The sequence below is a fragment of the Macaca mulatta genome, chromosome 2 (assembly GCF_049350105.2).
Source record: "Macaca mulatta isolate MMU2019108-1 chromosome 2, T2T-MMU8v2.0, whole genome shotgun sequence".
Lineage (NCBI taxonomy): Eukaryota > Metazoa > Chordata > Mammalia > Primates > Cercopithecidae > Macaca > Macaca mulatta.
In genome coordinates, this window is record NC_133407.1 from 126,846,152 (window position 1) to 126,865,267 (window position 19,116).

At 39.2% G+C, this 19,116-nt stretch overlaps 1 protein-coding gene across 1 annotated transcript in view; it reads left to right on the forward strand.

The window, feature by feature from the left end:
* Window positions 1–10,596: 10,596 nt before the first annotated feature.
* Window positions 10,597–19,116, forward strand: part of SYNPR (synaptoporin) — a 331,134-nt gene continuing 322,614 nt past the window's right edge. The window contains exons 1-2 of the mRNA XM_028843151.2: window positions 10,597–10,870; window positions 11,001–11,066. Coding sequence (XP_028698984.1) covers window positions 10,853–10,870; window positions 11,001–11,066 — 84 coding nt within the window. The 5' untranslated portion in view covers window positions 10,597–10,852. The remainder of the gene's footprint in view (window positions 10,871–11,000; window positions 11,067–19,116) is intronic.

The window sequence follows — 19,116 nt, forward strand, 5'->3', positions numbered from 1 at the left end:
TTAGATTCACGATCATTTTAAATGACCGTACACCTTTTTATTAAGACAGTAATCAAGAGTCATGCCTGAGGTTTCTTTCAGGAGCCTGAGGAAACTTCCCTCCACCAGCCACCTACTAAATAAATTTTAAAAGAATTATGGAGGTCTGAAACAAAAAAGCAACTTGTTCAGTATCACTAATTTCAGCAAAAATAAAAAATATTATAAAACAGTTCATAACTTCAGACATGGTTTCACAAATTCAGATTTCCTGTCACTTGAATATGCATTGTTTCACGCTGTGGAATAAGCACTCTTAATGGAAAAAAGCAAGCAAAATGAGCACAGAATTTAACTTATGATTCTATGTGCCAAGGCATAAGTGAGAGGGGAAGTCCCCAAAGACAGCCTTTATTAAAGATTCATTGATAACATGCCATCTAGACAGCAAAAGGAAAGGCCTGGGTGACACTGAAGAAATCATTATGTTAAGTTGTGGATAGATGATCAAATCACTTGATCCATTGTTGACACGTACAGCATATGTGTTTAATTGTGATAACTTCTGTTTCTATTTAAATATTTATAGAAAATATGGAAAACAATTGACCCTTGAATAACATGTGGGTTAGTAGCGCTGACCCCCCACAAAAACTCATGTATGACTTTTGACTCCCAGAAACACAACTACTAATAGCCTGCTGTTGACTGGAAGCCTTATCGACAGCATAAACAATCCGTTAACACAAATTTGTATGTTAAATATATAACACGCTCTATTCTTACAACGAAGTAAGCTAGAGACAGGAAAATATTATTAAGAAAATCACAAAGAAGCAAAATATATTTACTATACTTTAAGAAGTGGATCATCATAAAGGTCTTCATCCTTGTCTTCATGTTGAGTAAGCTGAAGGAGGAGGAGGAAGAGGAGGGGTTGATCTTGCTGTCTCAGGGGTGGTGGAGATGGAAGAAAATCCACATATACATTAACTCACATAGTTCAAACCCATGTTTCTCAAGGATCAACTTTAGTTTGAAAATTTAGAAAACTTAATATCAGACATTTTATTACAAGGGAGTTTATGGAATTATTTGGCACTGAAAGTGAATTTTCCAATTGTACTACCTTTTGAAATTTTTGCACTGTGTCAATGCTAGAAATTTATTTCAATTTTTAGGTAATTTTACTCACATGAAATACTTGTGAAGAGACTTTTGTTATAATTTTAATACTAAGACCACTGAGAAACCATTATATATTTAAATATCCCTCATATTTATTCCCTCAATTATGATATAGGCATAAATTCTATTTTCCTAATAATATAAGTATATAATTTGCTTATGAATAAAAAATTATTCTCACAAATACTTGACCATGGAAAGGTGGGTGTGGGAGTTCAAGTTGAAACACATATGTGCACAACTGCTTTTGAGAAATGAAGACCAGGCTGAGTGCAGCAGCTCACGCTTGTAATTTCAGCACTTTGGGAGGCCGACGTGGGTGGATCACTAGAGGTCAGGAGTTCAAGATCAACCTGGCCAACATGGTGAAACCCTATCTCTACTAAAAATACAAAAATTAGCTTGGCATGGTGGCGGGCGCCTATAATCCCAGCTACTTGGGAGCTGAGGCAGGAGAATCACTTGAACCCAGGAGGTGGAGGTTGCAGTGAGCCACTGCACTCCACCCTGGGTGACAGAGTGAGACTCCATCTCAAAAAAAAAAAAAAAAAAAAAAGAAATGAAGACCAATCCTAGAATTTATGTAACAACCACTCCTCTTTGGTTCTTTTAATGTGATTATTGTTATTACCAACAATTGTGTCTCAGATGAAAAGGAATTTAAAAATATTTGCTCATAGAAACACTGCTAGATAAGCCTTTGTAAGGACATTCTGTACCACAGATATCTACCTACTTGCTCTACACAGAACTGATATTCTAAGCACTCCATATTGCATTTCATCCAATGTCATCTTATTCAAACTGAGTTTGTTGCATTCTACTTTTATCGGTCACCTAATATGTGCCAGACACTGAGCTTAGCAACTAATGGGCTACAAATATGAGTAATCCATATTTTCTGGAGATCATATATTCATTCAAGAAACATTTTCTCTGTGCCTATTATGTGCCAGATTTCTTAAGGGAGTTGGAGGTACCTAATTTAGTCTAGAGCATTAGGTAAGACTTCTAAGGTTAGAAAAGGACACTAAATTAAGATAACCATAGTAAAACCAGAGGATTATAAATGCTAAAATAATATTTTCAAATACAAAGAGCATAGGATAAAAATGACTAAAAGAGGTAGAAATCTGGATGCCTTTACAAAGCAGATGCCATTTGAACTGAGCATTGAGGGGCTTTGTATTAGGGGACAGTCTAAAGTACTCTCAGAACCAAAAAACCAATCCCAAAACATAATAGCATGAACAAAGTACTACCTTATTACAAATACAGTGTCAGATAAACCTATGAACCTCCAGACATGACTTTCATCTTTGGCTCCAAGGTGGCTGCTCTTTCTCCCCAGCTATCAGGAAGAGAGAATAGCACTAAGATAAAACAATAACTCCTTAAGATATTTTGAAAATTTTTCTTAAGATCAAATGATTTTGCAAAAATCATCAGTCATAAGATTAAAATAAATCAAACCAAGGGACATAACGCTGATTGAGAATGTGGGTGAACCAGTTCTCTAATATTTAATTAGGCAGTTGGGACTGACTGGTAGCTAAATGAAAGTCTCATCAATATCTTCAGATTCCAGTTGTGATCTGAGAGATGTATATTTCATACCTTATACAATTAGAAGGTATAAAATTTGTTCAAATTCTTGAGAAATACTGACTTCAAACTTGCCTTGGTTTTTAGTTGTATGAATGTGGGCCAGTAATTTAACTTATCTATGCTTCAGTTCCATTATGTATAAGATGTAGATAATAATAACTACTTCATAGTGTTATAAAGAGATTATCACAGTGCCTGGCATGTAGTAAATTGTGAATAAAAGTAACTTACAATGAGACTGTTGATAATATCTGTTGACCACGATTTAGAGATAAAAATTCTCTTTTCCTTCCCTTCCTTCCTTCCTTCCTTCCTTCCTTCCTTCCTTCCTTCCTTCCTTCCTTCCTTCCTTCCTTCCTTCCTTTCTTCCTTCCTTCCTTCCTTCCTTCTTTCCTTCCTTCCTTCTTTTTAAGTGTTTATCATTTTAATCTGTTTTCTATTTCTGGCAAAGAAACTATGTAATTTTACCTTTCTTCTGGGTACTATTTGCCAAGCAGGTGTAAAACTGCAGTGCAATATAATTTAGTAAAAACCTAATTTTAGGTATTGGATTCATGCTGCTTCTCTTTGTGTGAGTGGATTGGCCAGTATCCTCACATGTTAGCCCAGCTATGTGAAAGAACTTAGGCAGGCAGAGATTATAACCTTGAGTGCCAAAGGAGTCCATTTTCTATTATCTTAATATTTAAATTAATGTGCATTTTACTTTTCTTAAAGGTTTAGTTTAGGAAGGAACAAGGAAATTATCCTTTTAATTGCTGAGCAGGGTAAGGTTTTCTTTTACCACATTCAGAGCAGATGCAAAAGCTATTTTGTCATATTGAAGTGCAAGGTCTAAAGACTGGAGAATATAATAAAGTGAATGCATGCAGTACACTTTGTATTACATACTTTTATTAAGTATATGGTAGAATCCATTGATCTTTCCTATCTTCATCATCTATATGTTTTACCTATATAAATATCTCTTCCCTAAAACAGAAGTAAAACTATTAGAGATTGTACATGTTGCTAAGCAAAACTCATTTTAAGAAAAATGAGTTTTTAAAAAACTCTGCCAAAGCTCAACTTATAGCCATCAGGGAAATAAAAAATCTGCTGTATTATATAATCTTAGGATTATATGTATTTCATTTATATAGCATCTACATATATTAATATATTTAATCTATAGTTTTAGGATTCTCCAATAATGTACGTGTATGTGTATCTATACATCCCCCAAAAGAATGTTTTGAATGACCAAATATTCTTGCTAACCTCCAAGGAAAATTCCCACATCAACTGACAGCCTAGGGGTTCAAAGAGAAAGGAAGAAAAGAGAATTGGGGGAAAAGGAAGAAATGAGAATTTTGAAAGAAGGAAAGAAAAGACAATAAATGACTTCTTAAATGTATATGTTGTGAGCAGTGGTGTGTGATAACCACACAGGGTGTTAATATCATAGACCATCTCCTTTCCATTGCTGTTGGTCATATTTCTTAGACTTTTAGTAGATGTCTACATTAACTCATCCGCTGCCAGATATTCTTCTGGGTGTCTTACTGTATTAATTCATTTATTCCTTCTTGCTAAGTGATGGGGGTGATAAAAATTATTACCTCCATTTTACAGATAAGGAAACTGAACGACAAGAGGGTGGTGACTTCCCAAGGTCATACAACTAGGAAATGATAGAGCCAGGATATGATGAACTCAGTTGAACTGACTCGAACTTGTGTCAATACCTTTATGGAGACTCTTTCCTTGGGATGAAGACTAGGCAAGAATGGAGGCCCATTCTTTGGGCTTTGTTTACATCACTCAAAAATTGCAGTGTGTGGTGTTAAAACTGACCCAATCGTTCCATAGGCATTTTTTTGGGATAAACATAGAAATTGTCCCTTGTGGTCTTAAAACTTGAAAGTAACATTTGTTTTATCTAGGTTCCTTCCTCAGGAAATCACCTCAGGCCTCTCAAAAAAAGTACCAAAGAATTGAAACTCACCAGATCACTGCATCCAGACAATGAAATGCCATACCCTTCATTCCTCAGTCCTTATCCCTCCCTAGTTCCTGTTTTCCCACACGTAGCTTTGTTTCTTCCCTGCTATATAAATGGTCAGGGAGATGGATTTGAGACTAATCTCACATCTCTTTGGCTGCAGCACCAGATTAAAGCCTTCTTCCTTGGCATACTCATTCTCTCAGTGACGGGCTTTTGGTGTGGCAAGCAGCAGGACCTGGACCAAACCTCTGGTGTTTTGGTAACAATGTGAAACGAACTCAAAGATGTTGTGCTTCATGAATCTGTGAAAATATGGGAGTGATCCCAGGAGAATGTCAAAAATGATGAGCATTTTGGAAATACACAGTTAATGATGAAAGATAAAAATTACAATGATTGAGCCTTTGAGAAGGGGGAAGAGATTTTTTTCTAATTGTGTTCTAGTACGTCCCTGGAATACTAGCAGTAGTCATAGAAAATGGTGCCCATCTTTACTTCAGTTCTCCAGAGAAATTTTGTTTATGTTTCAGCAAGAAAAATATTTTTGCCTAAAGCTTGTGACATTTTCAAAATTGCAATGAAAACTGCAAATCATCTTTTTCTTGGAAAGTTATGAGAGTAGAAGGAAAATCCTGACTCTGCTGTTTACTCTCTATAAGACCTTAGTTGAGATTTTTAATCTCTTTGAACTCTTTTCTTATCTGCATAATGGAAGCAACAGTAGTAGATACTTATAAGGTTGATGAGGAAAGAAAGAATTTATGCCTATAGTGGCACATAGCATTCTGTCCAGCATCTACTTAATATTAATACTTAATGTATTATTAGAACCCTTATTAGCATCTACTTAATATTAATACTTAATGTATTATTAGAGCCCTTATTATAATTACTGTTGCTATTATTATTCTCTGGGGTCAATGGATTCAATCCTTTTGTGTTAGTTTTGGTCCTCTAATTTGCATGTATTCAAGCCTAACATAATTAACAAAAATCTATTTCATTTGGAACAAATATGAAAATAGAAATAGTAAAAGCATTTAATAATTTAAGTTCACATTGACCATCCATATATGAATTTTTTTTTTTTTTTTTTTGAGACAGATTCTTGCTCAGTCGCCCAGGCTGGAGTGCAGTGGCGCGATCTCGGCTCACTGCAAGCTCTGCCTCCCAGGTTCACACCATTCTCCTGCCTCAGCCTCCTGAGTAGCTGGGACTACAGGCGCCCGCCACCATGCCCGGCTAATTTTTTGTATTTTTAGTAGAGATGGGGTTTCACCGTGTTAGCCAGGATGGTCTCGATCTCCTGACCTTGTGATCCACCCACCTCGGCCTCCCAAAGTGTTGGGATTACAGGCGTGAGCCACCGCGCCTGGCTCCATATATGAATTTTTATATCAGTTATATTTGTTAATTAAGAATGATCCTATTTGAATACTAAGATTTTCATAAGAAGCCTATGAAATCTTATGATGTGATGAAGTTTTAAACCAAACGAACATGTATACATATTCTTGCATTTTTTTTTGCATCCATTTAAGACACAGGAGCATAAGAAAGTAAAAATGTTTTATTTCATCTTTGGATTGAGAGATAATACTATACTTACTCTAAAATTAGAGTTTTTTAAAATATTTCCACATGATCTCCTGTCCTGTGTACCAGTGGCCCTATGCAAAATCAAACACACAAACAAATAAATGCACAGGCATGCTATTGGCCTTTGCTTTCATATTTACTTACTTAAGGAAAGATTTGGACATTTCAGGTTAGCAGCGTGAGCAGAGAGTTAGATATACAACATTTTGACAGACTTCCACTCTTTTCCATTATTTTAGATTTCAAAACATATGGGTAGTGTTTCCTCTTGTATTAAGTTGCTGCAGATAAAGTTTTAAATTAGTTTTTTCTCTTTGTCACAAGAGACATAGGAATATGAAACCCTGGTATATTTTCCTATGAGAACAAGATTTAATTTGCCTGAATAATGCAAGTTCTTCTATTATAGCGTGGTACTTTGGTTTGTATAGTTTGACTCAAGATTAACCCTCTTTGAGATTCAAAATGGTTGGTTTTGTAACTTGATTTTCATTTGCTGATTTAGCAAATGTTGAGCTTTACTAAATTGGGCTGAATGTATTTCTTACTATAGTGTAAGCTTTGTGAAGGCAGGAACCTTGGCAAGCTGTTTACAGTACCTAGAACAGTACCAGGGCACGATAGGCATTCAGCCCTTACTTGCTGAAGTTTCTCAACCTTTCGCCATTGACATTTTCCAGATAATTCTTTGTTTTGAATAACTGTTCTCTGAATTGTAGGATATTGAGCAGCATCTCTTGCTTCTGCCCTCTGGAAGCCAGTAGTGTCATCCGCTGCCCCCTCCCCCACTTCGTTGTGACAATCAAAACGTCTCCAAACATTGTTACATGTTTTCCAGTGGAGGGAAGGGTCGAAATCACCCTCTATTGAGAACCAGACGACTGCAGTAAATAAATGGATTGCCTTGCATATCAAAGGAAGTATTCATAGCTATGGTTGCCTGGCCCAAAACAAAAGATAATTTGGAAATTATTTGATTTACGTAATCAATACAGGCCATCAAAATGGATCATTTATGCCCACCAAAGTTAACTTTATCCTTCATCTATTGTGATAGATTCATTATAGGAAGAGGGAAATTACTTTTCATCACCTTGGGGCAAAAGAGAATGGGTCACTCTTAGCCACTAATAGTAATATTGTGGCAGTGTTTATATCATCTGTCCTATCTCCCCCAACCTAGTTCTTTAGGGAACCCAATGTTATTTCCAGGTCTGAATACAGAGGTTCTAACCCAAAGTCTACAAAATATTTAACATTGCAAATGTGATACGAAACTCTGGGTTATTTTGGTGATGCAGCTGTTGGAAGCTCATACATTTCTGGAATGGGAAAAGCATCCTCTGACAATGTGCAATTGTTGCCTAGCTATTACACTGCCATTTGCCACAATTTTGACTTCCTTCACATGGTGTTTGGAGAAATGGAAAAAAATATGCCACCATATTAGGCAGAAGGAACACTGGGTGGGAAGAGAGACCTGAGGGAATAGGCTCAGTAATCTCACTTCCTCTGTGCCAAGTTTTCAACTCAAATGATCTGCAAGTAAGCAATATTTTAAATAAGTCTCTCTCGCTGTATAAAGAGATATAAATATGTAGATGACCTTAGGCAAGTTACGTAGCCATTCTAAGGCTGGAAAAGAGGAAATTATTATTATACTTAAATGATGTATGTAAAGCACTTAGCACAATGCCTGGCAGGTAGCAGGAACTCAACCAGTAATAGCTATTACAATAATAATTACCATTATTAAATACATGGAGGAGATCTTGTACCCTGTAAGCCAGTTGACTACCATGCAAAGAGGATGAATACAAGGACCATGAGATCATAGGAACCTAGGGTGGAATTTTGGTTCAGCTACTTTACTAGCTGTGTTGTCAGTCAGCTTAGGTTATGTTGTGCCACAGTAACAAAAGACCTAAATTTTTCAGTTGTTTACACCCCAAAATGCATTTTTTTTTTTTTTGCTCAGTTTCATGTCCATCAAGGTCTGGTTGCAGCACTGCCTATGTCATCCTTACACTAGGACCCAAGTTGTCAGAGTAACCTCTATGTAGAAATCATATTCATCATGGTAGAAGGAAATAAGTTGGCAAATCACTTGGTGGTTCTTAAAACTTCTGCCCAGAAATGCACACATTACCAACAAAATGCCCATATTTTATTGGTCAAAACAATTCACATGGCTACCACTGGGTTCAAAAGGCAAGGATATGTAGATGGGGAGGGGCATTGCAAAGGGCGGCAGGACATTGCTACAATCTACCCTGCCTCTAATAGGACCTCTGAGTCTTCACCTTTGCTTCTGTAGAAGTGATCTGTAACTTACACATGCTGAGGGATTGTGAAATGCAGACTGCCCTAGATATGCTATCTGCAAAATCTCACTGGGTTCTCATAAAAAACAGTTAAGATAGGTATTTTGGCTCCATTTTACAGATTAAAACAAAGAAACAAACTGAGGTCTTGAAGAGGTTAAGTAACTTCCCCCATAAGATCATATACATACATGGTATGGTACACACTAAGTAATTGATAGTGTTAGTTCTCCCCCCACCCTTCCCCCATAGTTGCATAATGGCTTATTTTTGAAACAACTGTTTCTAATTGTTTCAGGCTCTATCTGCATGTAGGAAGAGCAGTAGGAACAAAACTGCCTGACTGCAGATGGTGCAAACAGTCCATTGGAGTTCCTACTAACTACATTTCTAGTTTTTCTGTAGCAAAATTCACTAGCAGGGGGCATTTACACTAGAAGCTGCCTCCCCCTCCCCAACAGCAAATTACTGATTTCTGTATTTCTCATCTACTTCTACATATCAAATACCTGTCCCCCAACACACACACACACACACACACACACACACACACACACACGAACTCCAAACCTTTTTGGCAAATCTTTGTAGTAAACAGATGGACTATCTGTGTTGCTGGGAGACCACTCATAAATGGAATCCAGTCCAAAGGGAGTGAGAAGGAAGAAGACATATCACTACTTGAGGTAGTAGCTAAGAACTCTCCTCTCTCTCCTCCTTCTCTTCTTCTTCCTCCTCTTCCTCTTCCTTTTTCCCCTTCTTCTTCTTTTCTTTTTCTGATTTAAAAAAAATCAATTCTGACTTCACTACCTGCTCGCTGGGCAACCTTGGGCAGGCCACTTTCCTTCCATGGGCCTCAATTTCCTCATCTCTAAAATGGGAATAATAGTATTATTAACTTATGGGGGTTTGTAAATATTTAATGAAGTAATGTTTGTAAAGCCCTTAGCACAGTTTTCAGCTCATAGAAAGAACTCAGTTGTTCGGTTGTTGTTGTTTTTATTATAATCAGCAAGATTAGCCCACTAAGAGGAAACAACATGAACCACCTTTCACTAAGTTTCAAGAAAAGAGTCTAACTTTGGAGGAGAGACCCACAGTTAAAAGTCTGGTGGGGAAGTTCATTTGGGGGTCAGATCTCAGGCAAAAGATCTCAGCAGAAATAAAATGAGTTTGAAAGGTACCTAAATTTCATTCCCTGTTTAGACTTTCATGAGATGTTTCACCTTGGCCAGTTCATCCTTGCTAAATCTGTTTTCCACTGGCACATGGTCCCACATTCAAGATTAATTTGTTTCCATCTCTTCTCTCTAGGCAGTTTCCTCTGTCCTGGTCCTCTGCCCTGGCATCCACAGGCCAAGATGGATCCCCTGCCCTGTGCCCATGGCCCCTGTGCTCTGCTCTGCATCACTGTCCAGACCACATTGCAAGTTTTGCTTCCCCTTCTGATTCCCCTGGGGGAAGTGGCAATGCTTATCCTGTTTTTTTGATGTACTCCAGCACCTAAGCACTGCCTGCCCACAGGAAGGATGCTCTATAAAGGCTCGAAGGAATGAAAGAGTCAACAAATAGTTATTTTTTATTTTTAGGTATTTATCATTATTATTATTTTCCTGTTCGGAAGTCATCAGAACTCACACAGACGTCCCATGTAAGGTGTGGGTGTCTTCCTCCTACCTGGAACCCCTTCTTCAGGTGGACAGCTGTTTTGCTGATCGTGCCAAGCCCGCTTTCCCAAACCAACAGACCTAAAGTTTCCCCGGAGCCAGAGGGCACCGGGCGCACGGCTGAGCCTGCACCAATGCCTGTGGGCCCTGCCTCGCCCACCTCCTCGCCCTCCCCTCTGGCGCGCCGCTGGCCAATGACAGCCTTCTCCTGGCTGCATGGGTTTCCCCCTCCCCTGTTGTCTCTACCCTGCCCCAGCTCTTCCCTGCCCACCCCTCGCTGACTCGCCTCGCCTCGCCTCCCCGACGCTCTGGGTTCCCGGAGCGCAGAGCCCAGCGTTAGCGAGTGGGCTCCCCGAGGCCCCCTGCCCTCGCCGGGCTGCTCCAAGGTGTCGCTCCTCTGGCTGCTCCCGAAGGGGCTTCTGGCCCTGAGGACGGTGGTGCCAAGCGAACTTCCTTTTTAAAAAGAACTGGTGGATGAGAAGAGCGAGCGAGGGCGAGCTATGGACCCTGTGAGTCAGGTGAGACAGAACTGGGCAGGGCGGCTGGCTGGGAGCGGGGCGGGGGGCGGGGGGTGCCGCGGCTTGGGAGAGGCACCCCCAGCCCCTTCCTCACGCTTTGCTTTCTCTCTCTCGCCTCGTTCCCCCAAAGCTGGCCTCTGCGGGCACCTTCCGGGTGCTGAAGGAGCCCCTTGCCTTCCTGCGAGCCCTGGAATTGGTGAGTAGCAGTGTGTGCGTACAGGGAGGGGCGCCAGGCAGCGAGCCATCAGGTGAGGAGAGGTCGCATGGGGTGCTCCCTGTTCCGTTCTGCTCCAAGCCGGAGAGTCAACCCTCAAGCCGGAGATTTCTATCCTGCCCCTTCCTAAGGTGCCGTTCCAAGGTGGTGGGGACAAGATTGAGGCACTCTGCTTGGAGGCGGGAGTGTGGACGCATTTTTGCAGGCGCTTAGACAAGTGTCGTCTCACCTCACCGCTTGCAGACGAGCAGGGACTGTGGAAAGAAACCTCCCCCTTGGGAGATGGGGGAGGGGGACGCTTGGAGGAGCTGCCGCTGGGCTCTGGCCCCTCACCTGGACCTTCGCGGGGATGAGGGGATGGGTGGAGAGACCCATAGCTGAGCGGAGGAGCCGGGAAGACTTGGCCAAGCTCAGAAAGTTGGTCAGAACTGGGACAGCTCCTCGGCGGGACTGGGATGCTGGAAGCGCGTGTTCAATTGCTCCGCGGGAGCTCCAGGGAGGGAAAGATGCTGCGAAGCTGTTACAGACTGTTACAGACGGCGGCGGGTAGAGAGCAGAACTCCTTTCTTCCCTACTATAGTTTCTTTTCTCTGGCCACTCCCTTAGGGCTTTTCTGATTACACCCAGAAGAGCCCACCAGCCTGTTTGCCATGGCTTTCTTCAGCGACTGGGCTTCAGGAAGTTGTATTCCACTTCTGTGAAACCACCCTGACGCTCCTATTGCAATTTGTGTATGGGCAGAGGAGTGAGGCACAGCAACGGTTACCCACAGGGCCACAGAGCCATGTCAGTGTTGTTGGCTGGATGATGCTTATTCAGAGTGAAATCTGCAGGTCACACGTTTCGTCTTGCTAGGAGCTCCAAAAGGCAAGCAAACCTATCTGAATAGAAAGTTCAAAGCCTGTCATGTAGCATTAATCACAGGCCCTAACACTGACTAGCCGGGAAATTATGTAAGAGCCTGTTCTGTGTTCCCAGATCTTAGCTCTAAGGGCTTGTATCTGGCAGTGGCTACATAACTGTGATGATTGTTTACAAGGATGATCTACAAGATAATTACATTTACCTTGTTTGTAGACTTGAATGAAAATGCATGCGTATATCAATTTTACATACACAAAGACAGCTTTTGGAAGGCTTGAATTAGTGGTTCAGAGCTGGCTATTCTCAAACTGTTTGCCTTACAGTCAAGTTAGATGAGCAAGCAATCCTCACAGTTCTGGAAACTTTCAGTTTGCTTTCTCAGAATTCTGCCCACATTCATTTATTCAGTCATTCAATAAATATTTCCTGTGAAGTAGTGGCTTTTAGGGAAGAAAATAATAGCTTCATTGTCAAGTTATTATCTCTCAAAACCCAGTTCAAAGACCTGACATCATTTTCTGACATAATCTCTTATTGTCTCACACTCTCACTTATCTGAAATACTAGTTTGTGTTCACTCCAATACTGTGGCAACATGATTTTGTGCCATTGCTCCTCACACAGTCTCTACTGGCATATAAAAAGGTGTTTGTTACCTGGATGAACTTGTTCAAATTACAGATTTCTGGACACCAAATCAAAATATTGGGAAGATGGGTGCCCATGAATCTGCATTTTAAATGAGCTCCGTGTATAACTCTTATCCACATTATAATTGGCGAACCACCACTCTAAGCTATACCAGATCCCTCCAAAACTCAAAAGCCTCTTTTACCTCAGTGCCCTGGCTATTTCTATTCACACTGTATGGAATGTCCTCACCTTCCAAGCCTAAAAAAATGTTTGTCTTTTACCTCAACTAAATGTTACCTCCTCAGTGAAGCCTTTTCTCCTCTTTCCTCTATCCCAAACTGAATGATTCACCTCATTCTTTGAACTTCCACTAGATTTTTATTCATTCATAAGAATTTATCACACTGCGAAATACTGTTTTATAGTTCCCCCCTCCTGAGGAGGTGTGTGTGTCTGTGCAGGAGATGTGTATGAGAGAGAAAGAGTGAAATAGAATAAAGGTTTCTAAGGTACTACATTTAAATTATTTGCAGTCCTTCCCCTCTATCTTCTAGGATGCTAAGGCTCCAAGGAGGAAGTGCTTTTTGCTTGTACCTCAGTAATTAGACTCTCATTTGTGGAAGAGAACATGAATAATGGACAAAGCAAATTTTAAAAGTCAGATAAGTTAGTTGGTTGAGCTACGTTTTAAAAGAGCTGAGCCAGAGACATGAGGAGAGAGAGAGTACTAGTTGCTGAAAAAGCTAGTAGTGAACAGAGAGAAAGAACATACATTCTGTGTGCACAGAATGGCTTGAGGAGTCACTCTGAGATATCTTTTTCTGTGGGAGATATTGACAATGAGAGGAAATGTGATTTCTTATAGATGGCGGAACATTTCTTCTGTTTGTCTCTGTTTCCCTCACTGGTTCCTTTCATAGTGCTTGGTTAAACTGCAAGTAATCAGCAAAAATTGTAAACCGGTAATGACGGAGCACTTAAAATATCCCAGTTTATCCTGTTTCTGTGAAAGTTTTACAAAGCAATAGACAGCAGCTTTAAACTCGACAGTGTATTTAAGCTGCAATTTCCCCATGCTGTAGAAATAAACATGCATGTAAAGATATATGTGTCTTAGTTTTGGGGGTTGCTATAACAAAACACCATAAACTGGATAGCTTATACACAACAGAAATTTATTTCTTATAGTTCTGAATACTGGAAAGTCTAAGATCAAGGTGCCATCAGATTCATTGTTTAGTGAGGGCCTACTTTCTGGTTCACAGATGGAGCCTTCTTGCTGTATCTTCTCATAGCAGAAGGGAAGAACTCTGATCTCATCCGTCCCTTGTAAGAACACTAATCCCATTCATGAGGGCTCCACATTTATGAGCTAATCATCTCCCAAAGACCCCACCTCCTAAGACCATCACTTTGGGAACTATATTTCAACATGTGAACTTGGGGGGAGGCATAAATATTCAGATAATAGCAATATTCTCAAGAATATTTATTGCAACATCATCTGTAGTGAAAAGAACTGGAAATTACTAGTAAGTCCATTATAAGAAAATAATTAAAGTACGATTCATCATGTTATGAAATATTATATTGCCATTAAAAAGAATGAATTAGCCAGGCGTGGTGGCTCATGCCTATAATCTCAGCTCTTTGGGAGGCTGAGATGGGAAGATTGCTTGAGCCCAGGAGTTCAAGACCAGCTTAGTCAACATAGGGAAACTGTGCAATTCTAGAGCATATTAATTAAAATATGCCTTAACATATATTGCATTTCTAATTCTACTATTTAGTGCAACAGAAGACATTTCTTTTGACAGGAATATCAGCTTAGTCAGCAGATATTTGATTCTTCAGTGTTTGATTTTTTTCATTAGTTGAAGTGACTTTTAGTTTTGTTAAAATTATAACCAAACTATTTTCACATCATCCTGTAAGTTAAGTGATATCAAACATAAAAGACATGTTCTCATGTTTCTTTTTCTGACTAAATGTCTGATGCATATCATTTTTCTATAAGCAATCATTGCTTTTAAAATCAGAAGGCTATATTATTCTAATGAACGTACTGGATCTAAATGGGTATGAGATTCTATATCAAAAAGATATGCTATGTGTTATTTGACGGAAACTGCAAACAAATTCTGTAAAACTGTTAGTATCAAAAAGAATAGGAATACATTTTTCTTGTCCACATTATGATCAAATAAATGTAATGTGAGATTGTAAAAAAGGAAAAGAAATTTAAAACATTAGGCACTGTGGTGCATGCCTATAGTCCCAGCTACTTTTGAAACTGAGGTGGGAGGATCGCTTGAGCCCATGAGGTCAAGGCTACAGTGAACTGTGGTCACTTCACTGCACGTCATCCTGGACGACAAAGTGAGACATTGTCTCAAAAAAAAAAAAAAAAAGAATTCAATTAATATGCATTGACCTGCAGGTAAATATACCACTGCATTTGATAAAATTCTTAAGTGAGAAAACGTAAGTTTTATTATTTGTATTTGATAAAATTGCTAAATGGAAAAACCAATATTTATCCTTTTAATAAACATATAGATAATTTATTCAATCATATTTCAAATAATATATAGAGTCCCATATTTGCACAAATAAAAAGTACAGTTTTGTATGTGAGTGCGCATGTGTGTAATTTGTATGAACACAGAGGGAAGTGTAGATATAAAGCACTGAATAAAATTGATTTTTTCAGAAGGGTGTAATTTGAGATGCAGTAGGTAGAGAATGGGAGAGGCTGATGGTAAACTGTGGTATTCAGGAAGAATTGTGGGCATATCACCTGTCTGCAGTTGGGCACACACACCAGAAATTCTTTAAAATTTCTCATATTTTACATTATTTTCTATGGATTACCCACATGAACTGGTATTACCTTTAAAGTCATCTTCTACTTTTGGATTTTACAGCCTGGGGAAAAAATCCACTTTATTTACGTGTTCTTTCCTTAGGAAGGGTTCATGGATACACTAGATTTAAAGTCTTAATAACACATAAAAGTCAAACCTTGAGGGGAAAGCTTTAGCCACTTTCAAAGACTTGCAGGCAAAACTCCCATATCCTTAATCTCTACTTAAACGAGGTCAGGGTACTTTTCACTATCTTTTAGGTCAAAACGGAAAAGTTAGGACATAGCCCTGACTCTGGTGGTCTTTTTCATTTATTCCCTGATGATAAAATAGGTCCAGAAAATCTCTTAAGCCATCATTTGGAAATGACAAAATATATATTAAACTTACCCCATTTTCAGACCACTCTGAAAAACTAAGTTGGTATAGTCCTGTCTTGCACAGATAATTCTTTTTTTTTTTTTTTTTTTTTGAGACGGAGCCTCACTCTGTCACCCAGGCTAGAGCGCAGTGATAAAACAGGTCCCACAAACTTCTTAAACTATCATTTGGAAATGGCAAAATATATATATTAAACTTACCCCATTTTCAGACTACTCTGAAAAACTAAGTTGGTATAGTCTTTCCACAGATAATTCTTTTTTTTTTTTTTTGAGATGGAGTCTCACTCTGTCGCCCAGGCTGGAGTGCAGTGGTGCGATCTCGGCTCACTGCAAGCTCCGCCTCCCGGGTTCACGCCATTCTCCTGCCTCAGCCTCCCGAGTAGCTGGGACTACAGGCGCCCGCCACCACGCCCGGCTAATTTTTTGTATTTTTAGTAGAGACGGTTTCACCGTGTTAGCCAGGATGGTCTTGATCTCCTGACCTCGTGATCCGCCCACCTTGGCCTCCCAAAGTGCTGGGATTACAGGCGTGAGCCACCGCGCCCGGCCTACAGGTAATTCTTATTTTGCTACTTCAGTATTTTGCCAGTTGACCTTTGGTCTCCTTTTTCCCTTTCCTTTTAAAAAATTATGTTAGTACATTCTTTCTTTACTATATACAGTGCACTGAATTTGTACCTGTGGATTTATGTAAAATGAAAAGTGGAGGAATCCACACATCCATATTGTTTAGGACCACATTGGTGCAGACTTAAGGTCATCAAAAGGACTGAAACTCGTCAAAACAATATTTGTGTGGCTTGCATAGTTCTCCAACACAATGCTGCAGCCCTAGATTCTGTGCCTATGGAATAAACTGCTGACTCAATTTGCCTAATTCTTCTAATCGTTATTTTTGACATTTATCCCTAATTTTGCAATACCATTTCTGTTGTAACCCTGGGTTTCACATCACCGTTCGCCCTTTCCAGTCTACCTCCCTGCCTAACCAAGGAGGCTAGTGAATCCAAGGATGCAGCATGTCTGATATGTGAGGTATAGGTCTACTTGATTTAAATGGAGGCGCTAGCTTTTATATAGTCATCATTCCTGAATTTAATTCTAAGCCATGTTTTTCAAGTAAATATCATACTGCTTTCTTAATATTAATAACATTTATAAATTATGCTATGGATAACAACAAAGTGAAATGTGTCGTCATAACATATAATAAATACAATTTTATAATAGCCACCATTTTAAACGCCTAATGAGAGAAGTAATAATAGCTACCTTCGTCATGCATGCAGGCATCATATGGGGGACTACATTACTGTGTTTTTCTTACATCATTGTGTTGAAGCTGTGTAACTTTAACATTCCCGTTCCACCAGGAGGCTCAAAGATGTTAACCAACTCATCAGGGACAAAAATTGTAGGAAATGGCAAAGTCAAGATTTGAGCAGCCTCACTCCCAACTTCATTCTCTTAAATGCTACATTCTTCTGCTTCTTCCAATGTGGCAAGCACTTGACGTATCTTACCCCTGATCCTCAAAGAAGCTTTAAGAAACAGATGTTATCCTATTTTACAGTGTTTATCTCAGTCATCAACTTATATATTTGAGGTCTTTTCTGAAAATGCCAAGGAACATTTGTATTTAGAGATGAATGGTCTTTTATATTTGGCTTTATTTTCTGTTAGTTATTAACTAACCAAGGTAGAGTAGATTCCAATTAAAAACCAGTACTTTTCATTTTAAATATGTAGAAAAAGACTTTGATTATAAAGCCAATAATTTAATCTCATTTTTATCTTCTTTTTCTCTTTTGTTAAAAAAAAAATGCGTGCGTAAGTCAGAGAACTCATTTTCTTCTTATGTATAAACAAGACAGGGAATTCTTACATAAAAGTTATTTAAATTGTGAGCAGCAATCCACCATTGACGGTTTGATGTAATTTAAAGCTATATTAATGTGGGTTTAATTACAACCTTCTAGCCTCTCAATAGGTGACAAAAATCATGTGCAATTGGAGTACGAATCAATAAGTGCACAACAAACAAGCAGCTCCCCAGTGTGCTGATGGATTCATCTCTTAATGCTTTCCTGAGTGTATTAAGACAATTGGTATTTGGCCTCACAAGTATAGAAAAAAAGAGAAAAGGGTTAGGAATGCTTCTTGTGGATTTGAATTCAGATTTTATTTTTTACTAGCTTCATTACCTTGGGCAAGTTAAATATACTAGGCTTCATTTTCCTCATCTATAAGACAGGGCTAATAATAGTTCCTACTTCAAAGTGTTGCTATCATGATTAAATGATCTATCCAAGTAAGGTGCCTTGCATAGTACCTACACTGTGATAAGTGCTCAGTAAATGATTATGAAGGTGATGATGATAACGATGCTAGCCGTTATGACGGTGATAAAAAGGGAGAAAGTAGAAATTCGTCAAAGGAGAATTTAGGACATTACAGATAACTTTTTGCAAGTTAAAGTCTTGGCAAAACTCTGAGGTAGAAATTTGAATTCGAACTTGCTCATACCTCTTTTTAGCCCCTCTATCTCTATCCTTCACTGTGGAGGGCCCTCACACTGGCAAGACTATTTTTACCATAGCATGAATGTCTCTTCAGGCACTTGCTCCTTGGAATATTCACATTTCAAAGAAAATTCCAGCGAGGTCAGTGTTGAACCTAAAGGAGAAAGTCTAATGGAAGAATTGAAGCACTTGGCCTTCAGGGGTTTATCCTTGAGGTGTGGAGAGATACTTTTCCTGGTCTTTCTCAAATAACAATCCATAGACAATTTCCTACATTTGAAAGAGACACAGTGGACCCAACTGAATTCTCCAGGATGTAGCTAAGGGTCCTTATAGGGTCAGATAAAGGCACTTACTAACCACATTGTAATGCGCAGGTGCTCCAGGCCCTTGGGAGTTCCCCCATAGAAACATGGAGAAAACCCTAGAGTTATGCTGAAGTAGAAACACGATCCTTAGTTCTCTGTTCCCCGGAGGACCCACATCTCTCACTGACTGAGGTATGGGGACAGAAGAAAAACAGTCATGTGCTAGTAGAAGATAAGGAGAAAATCTCTAAGGAGTATGTGCACAGAACCATGGTCTTCCTTTGAGTCTTCATCTTCTGTGGGGATGTATTTGACTTTTGTTGTATTTGTTATTATTCCTGTTCAATGTATTAGCTTAGGCTCCTTTAAAGACCTCAGTTTCCTAACCTGAAAACTGGGGACAATATCTCCTGCCTATAGTGTTGAAAATTTTAAGTGAGATCAAGCACGAAAAA